Source organism: Chlorocebus sabaeus, chromosome 14 (genome assembly GCF_047675955.1).
Source record: "Chlorocebus sabaeus isolate Y175 chromosome 14, mChlSab1.0.hap1, whole genome shotgun sequence".
NCBI classification, from domain to species: Eukaryota; Metazoa; Chordata; class Mammalia; order Primates; family Cercopithecidae; genus Chlorocebus; species Chlorocebus sabaeus.
The window spans coordinates 48,378,836-48,398,038 of record NC_132917.1 but is presented as its reverse complement, the minus strand read 5'-3'; the positions used below and the strand labels follow the sequence as shown (position 1 = coordinate 48,398,038).

At 43.0% G+C, this 19,203-nt stretch overlaps 1 protein-coding gene across 4 annotated transcripts in view; it reads right to left on the bottom strand.

Annotated features, from left to right (window-relative positions):
• Nucleotides 1-19,203, bottom strand: part of STON1 (stonin 1) — a 147,106-nt gene that overhangs the window by 96,634 nt on the left and 31,269 nt on the right. For 2 of the 4 annotated variants that reach the window (XM_038006916.2, XM_038006913.2), the window contains exon 3: nt 1,372-3,348. In XM_038006916.2, coding sequence (XP_037862844.2) covers nt 1,372-3,301 — 1,930 coding nt within the window. In that variant the 5' untranslated portion in view covers nt 3,302-3,348. Of the gene's footprint in view, nt 1-1,371; nt 3,349-8,515; nt 8,735-9,409; nt 9,920-14,313; nt 14,417-19,203 lie in introns of those variants that run through there. The other 2 variants (XM_073022957.1, XM_038006915.2) reach the window with 2 other exon arrangements.

Here is a 19,203-nt window from a genome sequence, read left to right as displayed (position 1 = left end):
GCTGCCTGTAGTCCCAGCTACTCGGGAGGCTGAGGCAGGAGAATCCCTTGAACTCAAGAGGTGGAGGTTGCAGTGAGCCGAGATTGTGCCACTGTACTCCGCCTGGGTGAGAAAGTGAGACTCCGTCTCAAAAAAAAAAAAGAAAAAGAAAATAAAAAGAAAAAACAATTTGGATCAATGGATGGATGGATGGATGAATGGATGGATGGATGAATGCATCAACTCAGGTCGCCCAACTCTGCCCCCAGTTTAACTCTAGAGACCAGTGACCAGTGCTCTGCTAGGGGAAAACAGAAAAAAAAAAAAAGAAAAAAAAAAAAAAAAAAAAACTTCAACTAAATAGGGAAGAGCTCTAATGTTAAAATTTGGTTTTTGACTTTATTGTATTATGCCCACTACTAACTTACTACTCCAAAATAAATGTGGTACTATAACTGTCTTTTCAAGTTCTGACTTCTAGATAATTTTTTCTTTACAAAATTTTAAAAATTAACTGAATTTTTAACACTCAAATATGTCCACCTCATTCTTTTAAAACAACCAGTTGAGGCCAGATGAGGTGGCTCACACCTGTAATCCTAGCATTTTGGGAGGCGAACGTGGGAGGATCCCTCGAGCCCAGGAATTCAAGACCAGCCTGGGCAACATCGGGAGACCCTGCCTCTACTAAAAAACAAAATATTAGCCAGGCACGACGGTATGCATCTGTAGTCCCAGGTACTGAGGAGGCTGAGGCAGGAAGATCACTTGAGCCTGGGAAGTGGAGGCTGCAGTGAGCCATGATCGTGCCACTGCACTCCAGTCTGGATAAGAGTGAGATCCCATGTCAAAAACAAAAACAATACCAGTTGAGATGGCCAAATAGGTGAATTCAGTCAACAAAAATCAATTTGGGTAAAAAGGAAAGCAGTCTTATTTCAAAGAGCAGGGAGCAAACCTAAGGAAGAAGTGGTATTGGCTGAGAATGCAAAAAAGTTCAGGTATATTCATGGGTGATAGATCTTTAAAGATTAATTAGGGAATCTCAGCTATATTAGAAACATTTTTAACATTTGAAGTTGATGAGTTAATCTCAACCATGGATATCAACGAATTTTCTCTTAGTGCCACCATCCACAACAAATTCCTAGCCTAGCATGGTATTTCATATGACATTAAAAAAATGTTAAACAGTTAAACTTATCTGGTAAGAATAGGTGCAAAAGGAAACAAATAAACCAGCTCTTGAGCTAAATGTTCCATCTCCCACCCCAAAGCATGGCCTCAGCTGACAAATTGCCACCTAGCTCTATCTGGTTTCAACCCAAAGAGGAAGGTGAGAATATTTAAGCTATTTCCCATGAAAATAAACTTGGGGTATTGAATATTTACTTGAATTTTTGTCTGGAAGCCGATCTATCTTCCATACCACTGCCTGGTAGGCACTCTCATATTTTGCTGACCCCACAGTGACTTGAATGACAGGTTCAGATTCAAGTTCATGTAAACTCCCCAGACAGGCCCGGCGGTTCATTTTGGCTTTCAGAGACTTCTGCCTCTGGAGGTTCATGGTCCAAAGGGCCTTGATCCACTGCGATGGGACAGGAAAGTGTATCATTATATTGTCACAGGACCTTAAGGAACCAGCATGGGATGACCTCTGTGCCAATGGGGCCATGTTGACAAAAGCCTGAAGTTCCACATATGCTCCCTGGACAACCACTACAGACTTCAAGGAAAACGGAAGATCATCCCCGTTATACAAAGTCTTGAAACGCATCAGCTCACACCGGCAGGCATCCAGAGGCACAAACTTAATGATTCTTGATTGCTCAAATTCTTGTACTTTCACACACTTATGAAAATGGTAGTCAAGAATATTAATCCCTTTTTTTTCTGAGTCCTTCTCAAAATAGGATTCATCTCGCTTCGGCAGCTCAAGGTCATTCAAGGTTAAAAAGCATTCCAGGTTCCCATTCACAAAGCAGAGGCAATAAATTTGAGTTATCACAGCACTTTCAACCAATTTCCCTTCTTTTGTGACTTTACCCCAAAAGTTGTCCACAATTTCTAAGGAAATTTCTTGCTCCTCATAGTTCTTTTTTGGTTTTGAAACAGCTGGCAACTTCATCAGCTCCTCCTCCACAGTAGTCAGAAAGTCAAGGAAGTCGTGGTACGATGTGGACCCCAACTTCAGCATCTGCTCTATGTCTGGTTCATGAACTACTTCTGTCTTAGAATGGTATTTCCTTTTTTCTGTGTAAGACACATGTTCAATCTTCACAGTATGGATTTTTCCTGCTACACTGAAGTTCTCAACCTTGGGTTCAGAAAGCCTACAATATGGATCAAGCTGTATCTCTTTAAAAGGTTTTTCTAATCCCTGCTCATAATACATCTGCAAAATTCCTCCAGGCAAAACGTTCAGAAAAATTGGTCCCCATTGCCGGGAAGACATCATATTCTTCTTCTCAGGAATTCTCAGCATGAAAGACCATCCAGCTTTTGGGTGACTCCTGAAGAGTGCATGAGGGACAAAGGAAGAGGCATTTTCTTCAGCACATAGACAGTGCATAGACAAACTTCTAAGTGAGTCTTGGTTCTCAGCTGACTGGAGATGCTCAAGCTTCTCACAGATATAGTTGAGTGAACACTTATTTAGGCTTTTTTGATCATTAGGCATCTCTTTGTCTCTTGATGAGAACATCTTTTTGCTTCCTGGTGGGTCAAGGGTGAACTGGGAATCACTGCCTTCATCTTTCCAAAATGGACTTGAAAAAGCACAGTCCTCTCGAAAATACTGAAACTGGGGGAGATCATCACTTTGGAATCCTAGGCTTTCAGCCTGGTGAGGGTTAACTTCATCTGGAAGACCTACTTTGGGAGCTGGATGTGCACATGAGTGGTCACTGGGCAACAAGGCATGGGATGAACACGTTGGTCCGGTAGTCAGTAAGGAAGATTCTCCTCCTGATATTGTGAGTCGGCTGTCTGAAGATGATTCTGGAATAGGATAAAGCACATGAGTCCCTGCTTTGGGGATGCCAGGAAAACCTGGGAAGTCTTTGGTAGGTGTAGAAAGAGGAGAGTTACTTGGAGGTCCTGGACTGAAATAAAAGTCTACAATGGGGGAGGAGAGAGGGGTGCTGCTGGTGGAGGAAGATCCACTGGGAAATTCCTTGAGGCCAGGAAGGTTCAGCTTCAGTCCATTTGGTCTAGAGACACCTTGATTCTCCAGAGGAAAATTCTTTGACTTTTGAGAAGATTGGAAAGCAGGATCATCATCAAAGGTGACCCAATTGCCTGGGTTTGTGGAGCACATCTTTGGGATCAGATTGTGGTCTTGTCAAGAAATCAAATAGGTTGTCTCTGTTAAAAAAAAAATAAAATAAAGAGAAAATAGGCATACAAAATGAAGGGGGGAATCATTACTAAAGGTCTTTAGTTCTGATAAATATTTGGATGTAAAAGCATCCAGATTTACAGATTAACCAAGTTCAAAGAAATGCTTAAAAATTATAATTCTGTTGGTGGCTAAGTGGATTTAAAAAAGAAAAAAACCAGGATCCAACTATATGCTGTCTATAAGGGACTCACTTTAGATTTAAGGACACACATATGCTGAAAGCGAAAGGATGAAAAAAGATATTCCATGCAAATGTTATCTAAGAGAGAGCAGGAGTAGCCATACTTAAGCAAAATAAACTTTAAGTCAAAAACTATCATAGGAGACAAAGAAGGACATTATATAATGATAAAAAAGTCAATTCACCAGGAAGACATAACAATTATAAATATATATTAACCCAGCTGGGAATAGTGGCTTATAACTGTAATTCCAGCACTTCGGGAGGCCGAAGCAAGCGGGTCACCTGAGGTCAGCAGTTCGAGACGAGTCTGGTCAATATAGCAAAACCCTGTCTCTACAAAAAAATACAAAAATTAGCCAAGCATTGTGGTGGTCACCTGTATTCCCAGCTACTCGGGAGGCTGAGGCAGGAGAATCACTTGAACCTGGGAGGCAGATGTCGCAATGAGCTGAGAAAGTGCCACTGCACTCCAGCCTGGGTGACGGAGTGAAACTCCATCTCAAAATATATGTATATTTATATATCCAACATCAGAGCATCCAAATATATGAAGCAAGCATTAATAGAATTGAAGGGAGAAACAGATAGCCACTCATTAATAATTGGAGATTTCAACACCATACTTTAAACAATACACAGAACATCCAGACAGAAGACCACTAAAGAAACAATAGACTTGAACACTATAAACTAAACTAAACTGCCCGACCAATACAGAACATTCCACCTAACAGCAGCAGAACACATATTCTTCTAAAGCACACACAGAATATTCTCCAAAGCAGATCACATGTTTGGTTACAAAACAAATCTTAACAAATGTGAGAAGACTGAAATCACACAAACATTTTTTCTAACCACAATGGAATAAAACCAGAAATTAATAATAGAAGGAAAACTAAAAAATTCACAAATATTTGAAAATTAACATACTCTTGAACAACCAATGGATCAAAGAAGAAATAAAAAAGGAAATTAGAAAATATCTTGAGACAAATGAAAATGAAAACATGGCACACCAAAATTTATGGGATGCAGCAAAAGCAGTACTCAGAGGGAATTTTATAGCCAAAATGTGCCACTGCACTCCAGCCTGGGCAACAGAGCGTGACTCCATCTCAGAGGAAAAAAAAAAGAAGAAGAAAGAGGGCTGGGTGCAGTGGCTCACATCTATAATCCCAGCACTTTGGGAGGCTGAAGAGAGCAGATCACCTGAGGTCAGGAGATCGAGACCAGCCTGGCCAACATGGAGAAACCCTGTCTCTACCGAAAATACAAAAAATTAGCTGGGCATGGTGGCGCATGCTTGTAATCCCAGCTACTCAGGAGGCTGAGGCAGGAGAATCGCTTGAGCCTGGGAGGCGGAGGTTTCAGTGAGCAGAGACTGCATCATTCCTCTCCAGTCTGGGCAACAAGAGAGAAACTTTCTCTCAAAACAAAAAAAAAGTGGTGTTGAAAAAACTTGATATCCACATGCAAAAGAGTGAAACTAAACTGTAATCTTACACCAGAGATGTCCAATCTTTTGGCTTCCCTCAGCCACATTGGAAGAAGAAAAATTAAGGCCAGGCACAGTGGTTCACGACTATAATCCCAGCACTTTGGGAGACCACGGTGGGTGGATCACCTGAGGTCAGAAGTCCAAGACCAGCCTGGCCAACATGGTGAAACCCCGTCTCTACTAAAAATACAAAAAAATTAGCCAGGCCTGGTGGCATGCAACTGTAATCCCAGCTACTCAGGAGGCTAAGGCAGGGGAATTGCTTGAACCTGGGAGGCAGAGGTTGCAGTGAGCCAAGATTGTGTCACTGCACTTCAGCCTGGGCAACACAGTGAAACTCCGTTTCAAAAAAAAAGATAAAAGATTTAAACATAAGATTTGAAACTATAAAACTCTGGGCTTTTTTTGTTTGTTTCTTGTTGTTGTTGTTGTTGTTGTTGTTTTGAGACGGGAGTCTCGCTCTGTCACTCAGGCTGGAATGCAGTGGTCGGATCTCAACTCACTGCAACCTCCACTTCCCTGGTTCAATCGATTCTCCTGCCTCAGCCTCCTGAGTAGCTGGGATTACAGGCATGCACCACCACGCCCAGCTAATTTTTGTATTTTTAGTAGAGACGGGGTTTCCTCATGTTGGTCAGGCTGGTCTCAAACTCCTGACCTCGTGATCTGCCCGCCTTGGCCTCCCAAAGTGCTGGGATTACAGGGATGAGCCACCGCGTCCGGTGAAAACTATAAAACTCTTAGAACAAAACGCAGAGGGAAATCTTCATAACATTGGTCTTGGCAATGATTCCTTGGATATGACAGCAAAGCACAGGCAACAAAAGCAAAAACAGATAAGTGAGACACCATTAAACTTAAAACTTTCTGCACAGCAAAGGAAATAATCAACAGAGTAAAAAAGGTAACATAAAGAATGGAGAAAATATTTGCAAACAGCATTTCTTATAAGGAATTAATATCCAAAACATATAAGGAACTCAATAAACTCAACAGCAAGAAAATAAATAATGCAATTTAGTAATTGGCAAAAGTACTTGAATAGACATGTCTCCAAAAAAGACATACAAATGGCCAGAAAGTATATGAAAAGATGCTCAACATTACTAATCATCAGGAAAATGCAGATCAAAACTACAATGAGGTATCACCTCATACCTTTTAGAATGGCCATTATTTTCTTTTTCTTTTTTTTTTTTTAATGATAACATGGCCAACCACAGTGGCTCACGCCTGTAATCCCAGCACTTTGGGAAGCTGAGGCAAGAGGATCACTTGAGGTCAGGAGTTCAAGACCAGTTGGCCAACATGGTGAAAACTCATCTCTACTAAAAATACAAAAATTAGCTGGGTGTGGTGGCGGGTGCCTGAAATCCCAGCTACTCAGGAGGCTGAGGCATTAGAATCACTTGAACCCAGGAGGCAGAGGTTGCAGTGAGCCGAGATCCCACTGCACTCCAGCCTAGGAGACACAGTGAGACTCTGTCTCAAAAAAAAAAAAAAAAAAAAGGGAAAACAACGAATCTTGGCAAGGATGTAAGAAATCGGAACCCTTGTGCATTGTTGCTGGGAATGTAAAGTGGTGTAGCCACTATGAGGAATAATATGGAAGGCCCTCAAAAAATTAAAAATAGGGCCAGCTGTGGAGGCTCACACCTCTAATCCCAGCACTTTGGGAGGCTGAGACAGCTTGATCACCTAAGACTAGGAGTTCGAGACCAGCCTGGCCAACATGGTGAAATCCTGTCTCTACTAAAAATACAAAATTAGCCGGGCATGGTGGCGGGCACCTGTAATCTCAGCTACTTGGGAGGCTGAGGCATGAGAATCGCTTGAACCCAGGAAGCGGAGGTTGCAGTGAATGGAATATCATGCCATTGCACTCCAGCCTGGGCAACAAGAGCAAAACTCCATCTCGGGGGAAAAAAAAAAAATTTAAAAATAGAGCTACCGTATGATCCAGCAATCCTACTTCTGGGTATTTATTCAAAAAATTGAAAACAAGGTCTTGAAAAAATATTTGCACTCTCATATTCACTGCATCATTATTTACAATAGTCAACAGATAGAAACCACCTAAATGTTCATCGATGGAAGGATGCATAAAGAAAATGCAGTATATTCATACAAGAGAATATGATTCAGTATTAAAAGGAAGACAAGTCTGACGCAGGCTGCAACATAGATGAACCTTCAGCCATTATGCTAAGTGCAGTAAGCCCATCACAGAAGGACAAATCCTACATGACTCCTCTTATACGAAGTATGTAAAGTAGTCAAACTCATACAGCAGAAAGTAAAACGGTAGTTGCCAGGAACTGGGAGAAAGTAAAAATAGGAAGTTGTTGTTCAGTGGATGTAGTTTCAGTTACGTAAGATGAAAAAGTTCTAGAGATTTGCTGTACAACAATGTGCATATCGTTCATAATACTGTTTTGTACACTTAAAAACTTTTAAAAGAGTAGATCTCCTGTTACGTAGTTTCATTTGCCACAATTGAATAAAACTGGAATACATTTGAATCAACTCAATAAATCTTTATTTGAGTGATCACTATGTACCCAGACCTTGTTAGTATTGTGAAAAACACAGGAGGAGAAGAATAAAAATCCAATTTATAATGAACTTATAACCCACTGACAGTCCAAAAATATGTGAGGTTTACAGTTTAGAAACATTTTCAAATTCACAATCTCATTTATCAAAAACACCCTGTAAAGTGTATTATTATTCCTGCTTCATAGCTGAGATGCCTTGGCTTCAGGTTCATTGCCTAAAGTCGCCCAGCCAGTAAGAGGTAGAGCCAGAATTTTTTAAATAACAGTTTTATTGAGATATAATTCCTATACCATGAATTCACCCTTTTAAAAAAGTGTCAATTCAGTGACTTTTAGTATGTTAACAGAATTGTGCAACCATCACACCTATCAAATTCCACAACATTCTTTTTTTTTTTTTTTTTTTTTTTTTTTGAGATGGAGTCTCGCTCTGTCGCTCAGGCTGGAGTGCAGTGGCACGATCTCGACTCACTGCAACCTCCGCCTCCCGGGTTCAACTGATTCTCCTGCCTCAGTCTCCCAAGTAGCTGGGATTACAGGCACACAGCACCACACCTGGCTAATTTTTGTATTTTTAGTAGAAATGGGGTTTCGCCCTGTTTGCCAGGCTGATCTTGAACTCCTGACCTCAAGTGATCCACCTGCCTCAGCCTCCCAAAGTGCTGGGATTACAGGCGTGCGCCACTGTGCCTGGCCAAATTTCACAACATTCTTTTCATCCCAATAATAAACCTTGTATACTTATTAGTAGTCACTCCACATACTCCCCTTCCCACAGGCCCTCGAAACCACTAAACTACTTTCTGTCTCTGTGAATTTGCCTATTCAGGACATTTCATATAAATTGAATCATACAGCACATGGCTTTTGTGTCTGGTTTCTTTTACCTAGCATGTTTCCAAGGCCATCCATGTTGTAGCATATGTCACTGCTTCCTTCCTTTTTAAGGCTGAATAGTAGTTCATTGCATGGAAATATCACACTTTGTTTATCCATTTATCAATTGATAGACATTTGGTTTGTTTCCACTTTTTAGCTATTTTGAATAATGCTGCTCTGAATATTTGTGTATAAGTTTCGTGTGATCATTTCTCTTGAGTATACACCTAGGTGTGGAAAAAAACAGCGTTTGAATACAGGTCACTTCAGCTCAACCTGATAAAACAAATTACTGAAATTAATCTAATGACACCAGAGGCAATGAAGTGTAAGGACAACAACACTGATGTGGGGCTTGGATAACCCAAATTCTAGGCATTGCTCTGTCACTCACTAGCTGTGTGCACAGCCTCTCCAGACATTCAGTGATTACACTAGAATGAGCTCTGTGGTCCTTTCCAACTGCAAAGTGATGCTATGGTAGTTGACATCCAGTGGAAAATTTTGTCAAAAGCAGAAATTGTATTACCACTAAATACATGGGCTTTAGTGCTGGGATATTTATTTATTTATTTTTCAGAGGTGGGACCTTGCTATGTTTCCCAGGCTGGTCTCAAATACCTGGGCTCAAGTGATCCTCCTGCCTCAGCCTCCCAAGTAGCTAGGATAGCACTAACGTCCAAACTGACAGAAAATGAAACTCCCTGAGATCTACTGATGTAAAAATGCAAACCCTGCTGGAATCATGCCCTTGGGAAAGGCCTATTTTTCTCCTTCCAGCCCACTGTCTTGCCTCCCCTTGTGGATAATGAAGCTTCCACCAATGCAATCATTCAACCTTGGAAAACAGCCAACATAAAGAGTGAGAGAGCCTGGGGCTCCGCTAGGGACACAGCACTCACTGTTGTCATTTGCTGCATCCACACATTCCTGAGGGCACAAAAACACACAGCGGAGGGCAGCCCAGGCTGCTGGCTCTCTGGAGGCCGTTTCACTGTCACCACCCTCAGGCTGAAGTTGCTGTGAAGCACCTTCCCTCAGAGCAGGGAGAGCAGGGTTTCGTTGGGACGCACCAGGAGGCTCAGAGGTGGGAAGTCAGCAGCACTATTTCTCACCCTCTTCAGAAGGCATCCAGCCAAAATAACTCCTTCTATGGGATGACAGCTCAGGAAAATATTTACTTTAGTTGGGTTTATTAAAAAGAAAAGAAAAAGAGGAAATTATTCCGTTTCAGACCGAATACAATTCTGATGTATGCCAAAAATTTCACCTCATCAGTTTTCCTTGTAGCTTCAAAATTAGCAACAGTGGTGTTGGTTTTTAAGTTTTTGCTTATTATGAGACAAATAAACTGATTTCCATAAGCAAGACAAAGGAAATCAAGCCCATTACTTTGTAAGCAGCCCTGAATTTTTTTAAAGCAAACCTTACACAAAAACCTCCTAACTTAAACCCCAGATCTATGCAAAGTGCACTCCTACCCCCTCACTGTCCACATTTCACCCCGTCCAGGATTCTTCCAAAGGAAGCAGTCAGCAAATGTGATGTGAGTTTTATTCAACCAAATAGAACTTCATATGATGCCCAATAGGAACCCAAACCTTTATGTTAGAAGTTTGATACTATTCTGGAGTCAGCAGCTCTGATTCCCCATTGTCGAGGGGAGGCCTATTTCCCACTGTGCTCCTCTTCCTCCCCTCTTCAATCTCTTGCTATCTTCCTTTATCAATCCTTTTTGTTTTTCCCCAAGACAGAATCTTCCTCTGTCACTCAGGCTGGAGTGTAGTAGCACGATCTTGGCTCACCGCAACATCCACCTCCCGGGTTCTAGTGATTCTCCTGTCTCAGCCCCCTAAGTAGCTGGGATTACAGGTACCTGCCACCGCGCCAGGCTAATTTTTGTACTTTTAGTAGAGACAGGGTTTCGCCATGTTGGCCAGGCTGGTCTCAAACTCCTGACCTTGTGGTCCACCTGTCTTGGCCTCCCAAAGTGCTGGGATTACAGGCATGAGCCATTGCGCCCAGCCTATCAATCCTTTTTACACTTGCTTCCATTTCTCTCACCTCTTTCACCTCCTTCTTCTCTATGACTTCATCTTTCTCTTCTGGCTCAACACCCACCAGCCAGTTGGCACAAAGTCAACAACTAAGATCAATTCCATGCATCACCTTCCTTCCCTTTCCCTCCCTCCTAATCCTCTCGTAGGAAAGGGGGCCACACCCTGTCCAGGGCCTTGGTCTGTTAGAAGCCTATTGGGTCTCTGAGAGATAAGAAGCTCAGAGAAGTTTAGATGCATTTTCCTCAGTCATCTGCTACTTTACCCTGTGCACTTTGAGACATTGCAATCCAAGAGTATTCAAGTGGCAGCATCTATGTAACTTCAGTTTTTTTTTTTTTTTTTGAGACGGAGTCTGGCTCTGTCGCCCAGGCTGGAGTGCAGTGGCCGGATCTCAGCTCACTGCAAGCTCCGCCTCCCGGGTTTACGCCATTCTCCTGCCTCAGCCTCCCGAGTAGCTGGGACTACAGGCGCCGCCACCACGCCCGGCTAGTTTTTTGTATTTTTTTAGTAGAGACGGGGTTTCACCGTGTTAGCCAGGATGGTCTCGATCTCCTGACCTCGTGATCCGCCCGTCTCGGCCTCCCAAAGTGCTGGGATTACAGGCTTGAGCCACCGCGCCCGGCCGTAACTTCAGTTTTGTTTTGTTCTGTTCCTGCATTACAAGTAGGGTTGGTCTAGATATGTAACTGTTCCTCCCAGAAAGCCCTTCACAGGCAACATCTCATTTAAACTGCATGACAATCCAGAGCAGACCACAGCATCTGGGCACTTTCCCCAAAGTCTCAAAACCAGTTAGTGCAGAGCTGGGAACCAAGGACTCCCGGCACCAAGTCCCCAGCTGCCTTCGTGTGAAGCAAAGATTCCTCTCTTCTGAGTCCCTGGCTTTTCCCTCAGCTGTGGACTCCATCCCAGCCTGCATGTCCCATACTTTTTGAAGGTCTGTTTTCAATCTGGAATATCCTGCAAATTCCTAGAGGACAATTGCACACAAAATTCAGAGACAAGGCCAGTCACGGTGGTTCATGCCTGTAATCCCAGCACTTTGGAAGGCCGAGGCAGGCAGATCACTTGAGGCCAGGAGTTCAAGACCAGCCTGGCCAACATGGCAAAACCCTGTCTCTACCAAAAATACAAAAATTAGCTGGGCGTGGTATTGCTCCTCGCAGCTACTCAGGAGGCTGAGGCAGGAGAATCACTCAAGCCCATGAGGTGGAGGTTGCAGTGAGCCAAGATCACTCCACTGCACTCCAGCCTAGGGGACAGAGCAATACTCTGTCTGGGGAAAGGAAAAAAAAAAACTTAGCAATAGCCAAGACATCAAGACTCTGAATGAAGCCCAGAAAGAAAAGGAGAATATATTATGGCGAGAATTTCTAGAAAACCATTTCAGAGGTTCGAAGGTTTCTAGGAAAGTGTTTGCTTCCTCTTTAGACTATTAGACATTTTCTTCAGCTGCCTGTTTTCAAAGCACTGAACTCAAGAAGAAATTAAAAGTAGACACACATGCCTATTCACACCAGGAATACCAAGGATCTAGGAAACAATCTTAGACCTCAACATGTGAGACAAATGGCATTCAAACACCTAGCACGTGCTCTTGGATGTACCCAGAATTTAGCATTCCCCATATTTAGGGAAGCCCTGAACTAATTCATTGTCCCTACCATTTTAAGTGGTGATAGGAGGGTTCACACGAAGCATGAACAAAGGCTGCATTCGCACATAGTTCGTACACTCCACCCCTTTCTCCCACTTAAGAAATCATATTGGAATTCTTTTTTTTTTTTTTTTTTTTTTAATTTGAGACTGGGCCTCACTCTGTCACCCAGGCTGGAGTGCAGTGGTGCAATCTCAGCTCACTGCAACTTCTACCTCCCGGGTTCAAGTGATTCTCCTGCCTCAGCCTCCCAAGTAGCTGAGATTACAGATGCACACCACCACACCCTGCTAATTTTTGTATTTTTTGTAGAGACGGGGTTTCGTCATGTTGGCCAGGCTGGCCTCAAACTCCTGACCTCAAGTGATCTGCCTGCCTCTGCCTCCCAAAGTGCTGGGATTACAGGCATGAGCCACCATGCCCAGCCTGGAATTCTTGTAAGAGTATTATGGAGATTATCATGAACTGACTCTAAATCGTTTAAAAACACATCTTTCACAAACAGCAATACCTTAAATATTATTATGAATTGATTATCCCTAATTCAAAAACCCAAAATCTGAAATGCTCCAAAATTCAAAATGTTTTGAATGCCAACATGACACTCAAAGGAAAAGCTGACTGCAGCATTTTAGATTTGGGGATACAAATATTCCAAAATCCAAAAAAATTTAAAACACTTCTGGTCTAAGCATTTGGTGTAAGGGATACTCAACCTGTAATAATATTGCAAATTACTTGCAACAAGCCCTATAAATAAGAAGCACTGGTATGGAAAAACAATCTCACAAAAAGGAATTTAAAGATAAAATCTTTCAAGTTATCATAGGAAAAAATTAATATATTATTTGAGAATCAGACTGAAGCTTTTTCAAGGAAAGAGCATGTCTCATTTATTAAGACATTTTCCACACTGTCTACAAATGTCTGACACAAATACGAGAAGCTTAATACATTTCTGATTGAATAATTTTAAATGGTGTTTGCACTTTCCCACAAATTAAATCTCTCTACTTCCCTCCCCAGTTCAAAGAATCACTGGATAAGACATTTTCCACACTGTCTACAAATGCCTGACACAACTACACAAAGCTTAATACATTTCTGATTGAATAATTTTAAATGGTTTTTTCGTTTTTCCACAAATTAAATCTCTCTACTGCCCTCCCCAGTTCAAAGAATCACTGGATTTTAGGGTTAGGAAGACATTGAAGGCATTCTGTTCAATTAACCACACTAACAAACATTTATCAAATAACTATGTGTTCATGGTGTGCTCAGGGCTGTAGGCTATATATGCATGATCTCATTTAATACTCACAATCTCATGAAGCAATATTATCATTATTTTGTAGAAGAGGAAAATAAGTTCAAAGAAGCTAAGCTACTTGCCTAAAGTTGCCCGACCAGTAAGACGTAGAACCTAGACTGTGACCAGGTCTGTCCGATCCCAAAGTCCATCACCTTGGAGATCCAGAGAGATCCAATGCCTTGCTGGTGTCAGGGGTCCTGGCTTTTCTGCACTTTCCACCACCCCACCCTTTACTAATGGAACAGCACCAGGGCAGAGCCACCACCACTTTCTGGAGCCAGGAGTTCTAGATTGGAAGGATGCTGTTCTCACCTGAGAAGAGCCTATTTCCCCAGCAAGCCCACCACATGTATCTGCCCCTTGGACATCAGGCTGTGGGAAAAGTAGACTCTGTGATAATTTTCCCCAAGGTTGCTCAAGAACAACAGCTCAGTGTAAATTTGGGTCATTTCTGAGAATGGCTTTCATAACTCAGCTCGCCCTATTTCCTGCCCCTTCTTGACTGCATCAACTGGCTGTCCTACCGTCAGTGATGAACAATTTCTCAGAATTGTTGTCTAATAAATATATTTAGGTGTCCCGCCTCTCTTTTAGCAATGATTCTGGTATTCTGTGTAATTTTCCAAACTTTGTGTAAGTCCCTGCAAAGTCCATCCCTCCCACACCATCATCCCCTACTCCCCTCCATCCTCAAGAGTCTACTTCTGCCATTCTTTGCAGTTTTCCTCTACTTTTCTTCATAAACCACTCAAATAAAATGTAAATATGAAGTTCTACCTTCTCCTGTAGATTGTTGAAGTCAGATTAGATGCATGTGATAGGTGAAACAGCAATCCAGGTCATTTGCAGCTGAAGACTTTGTCCCCACTTCAGTATGCATCTGTGGGGAAAAGCACCCTCCAGTGTGGTCCCTACTGTCTGGCTCCGCTGTTTCTGCCAGATGTCGGGGAAGGAATGATGCTGGGGAGGTATTCAGCAGAGCTCAGGAAGGCATCAACACCTCTCAGTAGCCTCCTGGTATCAGCCCAACCAAACTGTCCCTGTTGGGCCAGTTCCTACTTAAGCCTCAGGAACACCCTGTCCTTCAGCAGAGGGCTGAATTGAGTACTTCACGCCTGTGGCTTCTCTTTGCTCTGTAATAATGCTGCATAATCTAGAGAAAGAATGTCTTAATGTCAGTGTGTCTGTGTGGTTCCATTGGCTGTTTCTCAAATAAGGAATTCTCAGACTCCCTATAGCGCCAGACTCCTCAAGAGCAACATTGTAACTAGACTGGAGCAGCATTTCCAAACCCTCAGTCTGTTTTTGCATGATTGGAGGGCTGCAAGCCAGCTACTGTGCATTCCAGAAACAACTGTACATCCTGGAGACAAAGCCAGTCAAGGACAAGCCAGTGTGTAAACATGCAGCTGTGAAGAATTTTCTTAAGGGCTTGCTATGACAGTATTTAAAATATCATTCCTGGCCAGGTACAGTGGCTCACGCCTGTAATCTCAGCACTTTCGGAGGCCCAGGTGGGCAGATCACCTGAGGTCAGGAGTTCGAAACCAGCCTGGCCAACATGGAGAAACCCCATCTCTACTAAAAATACAAAAATTAGCCAGGCACATTGGTGGGTACCTATAATCCCAGCTACTCAGGAGGCGGAGGCAGGAGAATCGCTTGAACTCGGGAGGCGGAGGTTGCAGTGAGCCGAGATCACGCCATTGCACTCCAGTCTGGGTGACAGGCTGAGACTGCGTCTCAAAAATAAATAAATAAATAAAAATAAAATATCATTCCTATAAAAGCCTTCCTTCTAAAGGGGAAAGCAAAAGTTTGGAACAAAAAGGAACCATCGGAAAACACAATACCTTGAGGAAAATTAAAAAGCCTCGCCTTCATCTTAGGTCATGGGGGAAGTGCCCACAGGCTGCATGAACCATATTATTAGCACATATGTTCTACAGCTCATAATGCTTCATCGCAAACATGTGTGCTATTTAGTTCAGCTATGTGACAGGGAATAACATTTGTAAAATATTAAGCCACAGTGAAACCTAACCATACCTTCAAATATTGTCAGTGCTGGTTCCAGCTCAATTCCCCAACACTGACCCTTCCCTATGACCTTTAACCTTCATTTTTCCTGCATGAATTTGGGTGCCAACTTTTTTTTTTTTTTTTTTTTTTTTTACATTGTTGTCATAATCTGTTCATTTCCTAAATTTAGAGAATAGTGACATGGATTCTCTCTTTGACCAAATTCTAGCCAGGCTCGGAGCCTGCTTCTTGAACGGGCCTCTCAACCTCAGCCTGTAACAACTTGAACAAACACTAATATAGCTTCTAATGGCTCGAGGCCACACCACTACAACACCAGCCTCTCTCAAAGTGCCTGCCTGCGAAAACGCAAGGCTGCCTGAAGAATTCAATGTTTGTTTCAATCAACGCCTGAAGATAGGGTCTCTGCCTTCCAGCCTCAGTAGGAGGGTAGGAGCCTAACTTTGATAAATGCCAGTTTGCAAACCCAGATGGATTTCACATGGACTAACCCCTCCTTCCCACTTTTTGTAATTTTTCACTTCCCCAACTCCCTTGAGCTCATTCACCCTTTAAAATGCCCAATCACAGGCTGGGTGTGGCAGCTCATGCCTGTAATCCCAACACTTTGGGAGACTGGGGTGGGCGGATCACCTGAGGTCAGGAGATCGAGACCAGCCTGACCAACATGGTAAAACCTTGTCTCTACTAAAAATACAAAAATTAGCCAGGCATGGTGGTGGACACCTGCAATCCCAGCTACTTGGGAGGGTGAGGCAGGAGAATCACTTGAACCCGGGAGGCAGAGGTTGTGGTGAGCCAAGATGGTGCCACTGGACTCCAGCCTGGGCAACAGAGTGAAACTCCATCTCAAAAAAATAAAAAATAAAAATAAAAAATAAAATGCCCAGTCACCTCTGTACAAATGGAAATTAAGTTTGGTTCAAGCTAGACTCTTTTCCCTGTTGCAATAGTTATTACCAATTAAAATCTATTCTCAGCACTTTAACTGATGTCCAGCTGCTTTTATATTTGACAATAATATGAACAGAATCCAACCCAAACTGGCTAGTCCCAGAAAATGGTCATTACATGCACAAAGAAAAGATTTGGAGTTGGGTGGATATTCAGATTTTAGAATTTTATCCTTAATATCATGACTTTTCTATGATGTATCCATACCATATTCATGTCACTGCCATAGATTCTATAGAAATTTGCTAAGCAGGTCACTGAGCCACAGTTTCCTCATCAGTAAAATGGTAATATTAATTTTACCTCATACATAAACTGCCTCATAAAAGTACTCAATATATGTTAGTTTTCCTTTCTCCTCCTCTGTCCCTACTCTAGCCTTTAGAACACCTGCTTTCTCCAGTCAGGAGGAAGCTAAAGAGGCCCAACTCTGGACCTTGGTTTACCATCAAGACAACTTGCTACGAATCCTTTTCTAGAACTGTGTCTCCATTCTGCCTAACTTATGACCAAGCCTCTATTCTGCCCTGGGGATCTGATCATACAATTCCCTGTCTTAGATCCCTGTGCCCAATTCCCTGCTCAGGGATCCTCCTTTGTTATGGGCTTAATGTTTGTGTCCCCACAAAATTCCTATGTTGAAACCTGAATCCCAACATGATGATATTTAGAGGCGGGGCCCTTAGAAGGTAATGAGGTCATGAGTGTAGAGCCCTCATGGATAGGATTAGTACCTGTATAAGAAGAAGCTGGCAGGCTGGGCACAGTGGCTCATGCCTATAATCCCAGCAATTTGGGAAGCTGAGGCGGGCAGATCACCTGAGGTCAGGAGTTCGAGAGCAGCCTGCCCAACATGGTGAAATCCCATCTCTACTAAAAAGCACAAAAATTAGCCCAGCATGGTGATGCATGCCTGTAATCCCAGATACTCGGGAGGCTGAGGCAGGAGAATCACTTTGACCTGGGAGGCAGAGGTTGCAGTGAGCCAAGATTGTGCCACTGTACTCCAGCCTAGGCAAAAAAAGGAAGAAAAAGGAAGAAGAAGGAGAAGGAGAGGAGGAAAAGGAGGAAGAGAAAGAAAGAAGAAGAAAGAAGAAGAAGAAAGAAGAAGAAGAAGAAAGAAGAAGAAGAAAGAAGAAGAAGAAGAAAAGAAGAAGAAGAAGAAGAGGAGGAGGAGGAGGAGGAGGAGGAGAAGGAGAAGGAGAAGGAGAAGGAGAAGGAGGAGAAGGAGAAGGAGAAGGAGAAGGAGAAGGAGAAGGAGAAGGAGAAGGAGAAGGAGAAGGAGAAGGAGAAGGAGAAGGAGAAGGAGAAGGAGAAGGAGAAGGAGAAGGAGAAGGAGAAGGAGAAGGAGAAGGAGAAGGAGAAGGAGAAGGAGAAGGAGAAGGAGAAGGAGAAGGAGAAGGAGAAGGAGAAGAAGAAGAAGAAGAAGAAGAAGAAGAAGAAGAAGAAGAAGAAGAAGAAGAAGAAGAAGAAGAAGAGGCAGCGGCGGCGGCAGCAGCAGCAGCGGCAGAGGCCAGAGGACCTAGCACATTATCTTTCTGCCATGTGAGGATGTAATGAGAAATCAGCCATCTGAAACCCTCACCAGAACCCAACCATGCTAGTACCCTGATCTTGGACTTCAGCCTCCAGAACTGTGAGAAATAAATCTCTGTTGCTTATAAGCCACCCTGTCTATGTGAGGACGTAATGAATTTGAGAAATCAGCCATCTGCAACCCTCACCAGAACCCAACCATGCTAGTATCCTGATCTTAGACCTCAGCCTCCGGAACTGTGAGAAATAAATCTCTGTTGCTTATAAGCCACTTGGTCTATAGTATCTTGTGATAGTAGCTCAAACTTGAAGACATTCTTGAAGATACCATCTTTCAAAATGGAGAAAAGTTAATAGGTTTGTGGAGAAAATACCCATGGTAAAATGCCTTTGAGAAATCCTTATCGGAAAGGGTTTACAGGTCTCTTCATGGCAATCCTTCCCAGAGCCTGTCACGGGCCTCTAAGAGGAGGCAGAAACAGGTAATTTTCCTTAAGAACCCATGTGGAGGGCAGGCGCGGTGGCTCACACGTGTAATCCCAGCACTTTGAATGGCTGAAATGAGTAGATCACTTGAGTCAGGAGTTCAAGACCAGCCTGGGCAACATAGTGAGACCTCATCTCTATTAAAAGTTAAAAAAAAAAAAAAAAATTAGCCAGGTATAGTGGCATGTGGCTGTAGTCCCAGCTACTTGGGAGGCCGAAGTGGGAGAACTGCTTGAGCCTGGAAGGTTGAGGCTGCAGTGAGCTGAAATCACACCACTGCACTCCAGCCTAGATGACAGAGTGAGACCCTGTCTCAAAAACAACAACAAAAACCTACATGGAGGATTTGCCTCAGAACCATCAGGAGCATGCTGAAGATACAAGAGTCTGAGCCTAGGGAACACACAGTCCACCTTTACCTCTGGACCTCTGGACCCCTTGGCCTTTCGTAGTCTGTTGCCCACTATCTGCTATGACCATGGGGACTGGCTCTGTGCCTAGAGCAGCTTCTTTCACTTAGCAGGGTCTTAGCATCACTCAGGACAAGTAAGAGCCACAGATTCTTTCCCTGGGACACCAGCAATCTTCACAGGAGGACGTTCCTGCCTTTGCTTTCCCAGACAGCAGACCAAAGAACTTCCACACAGA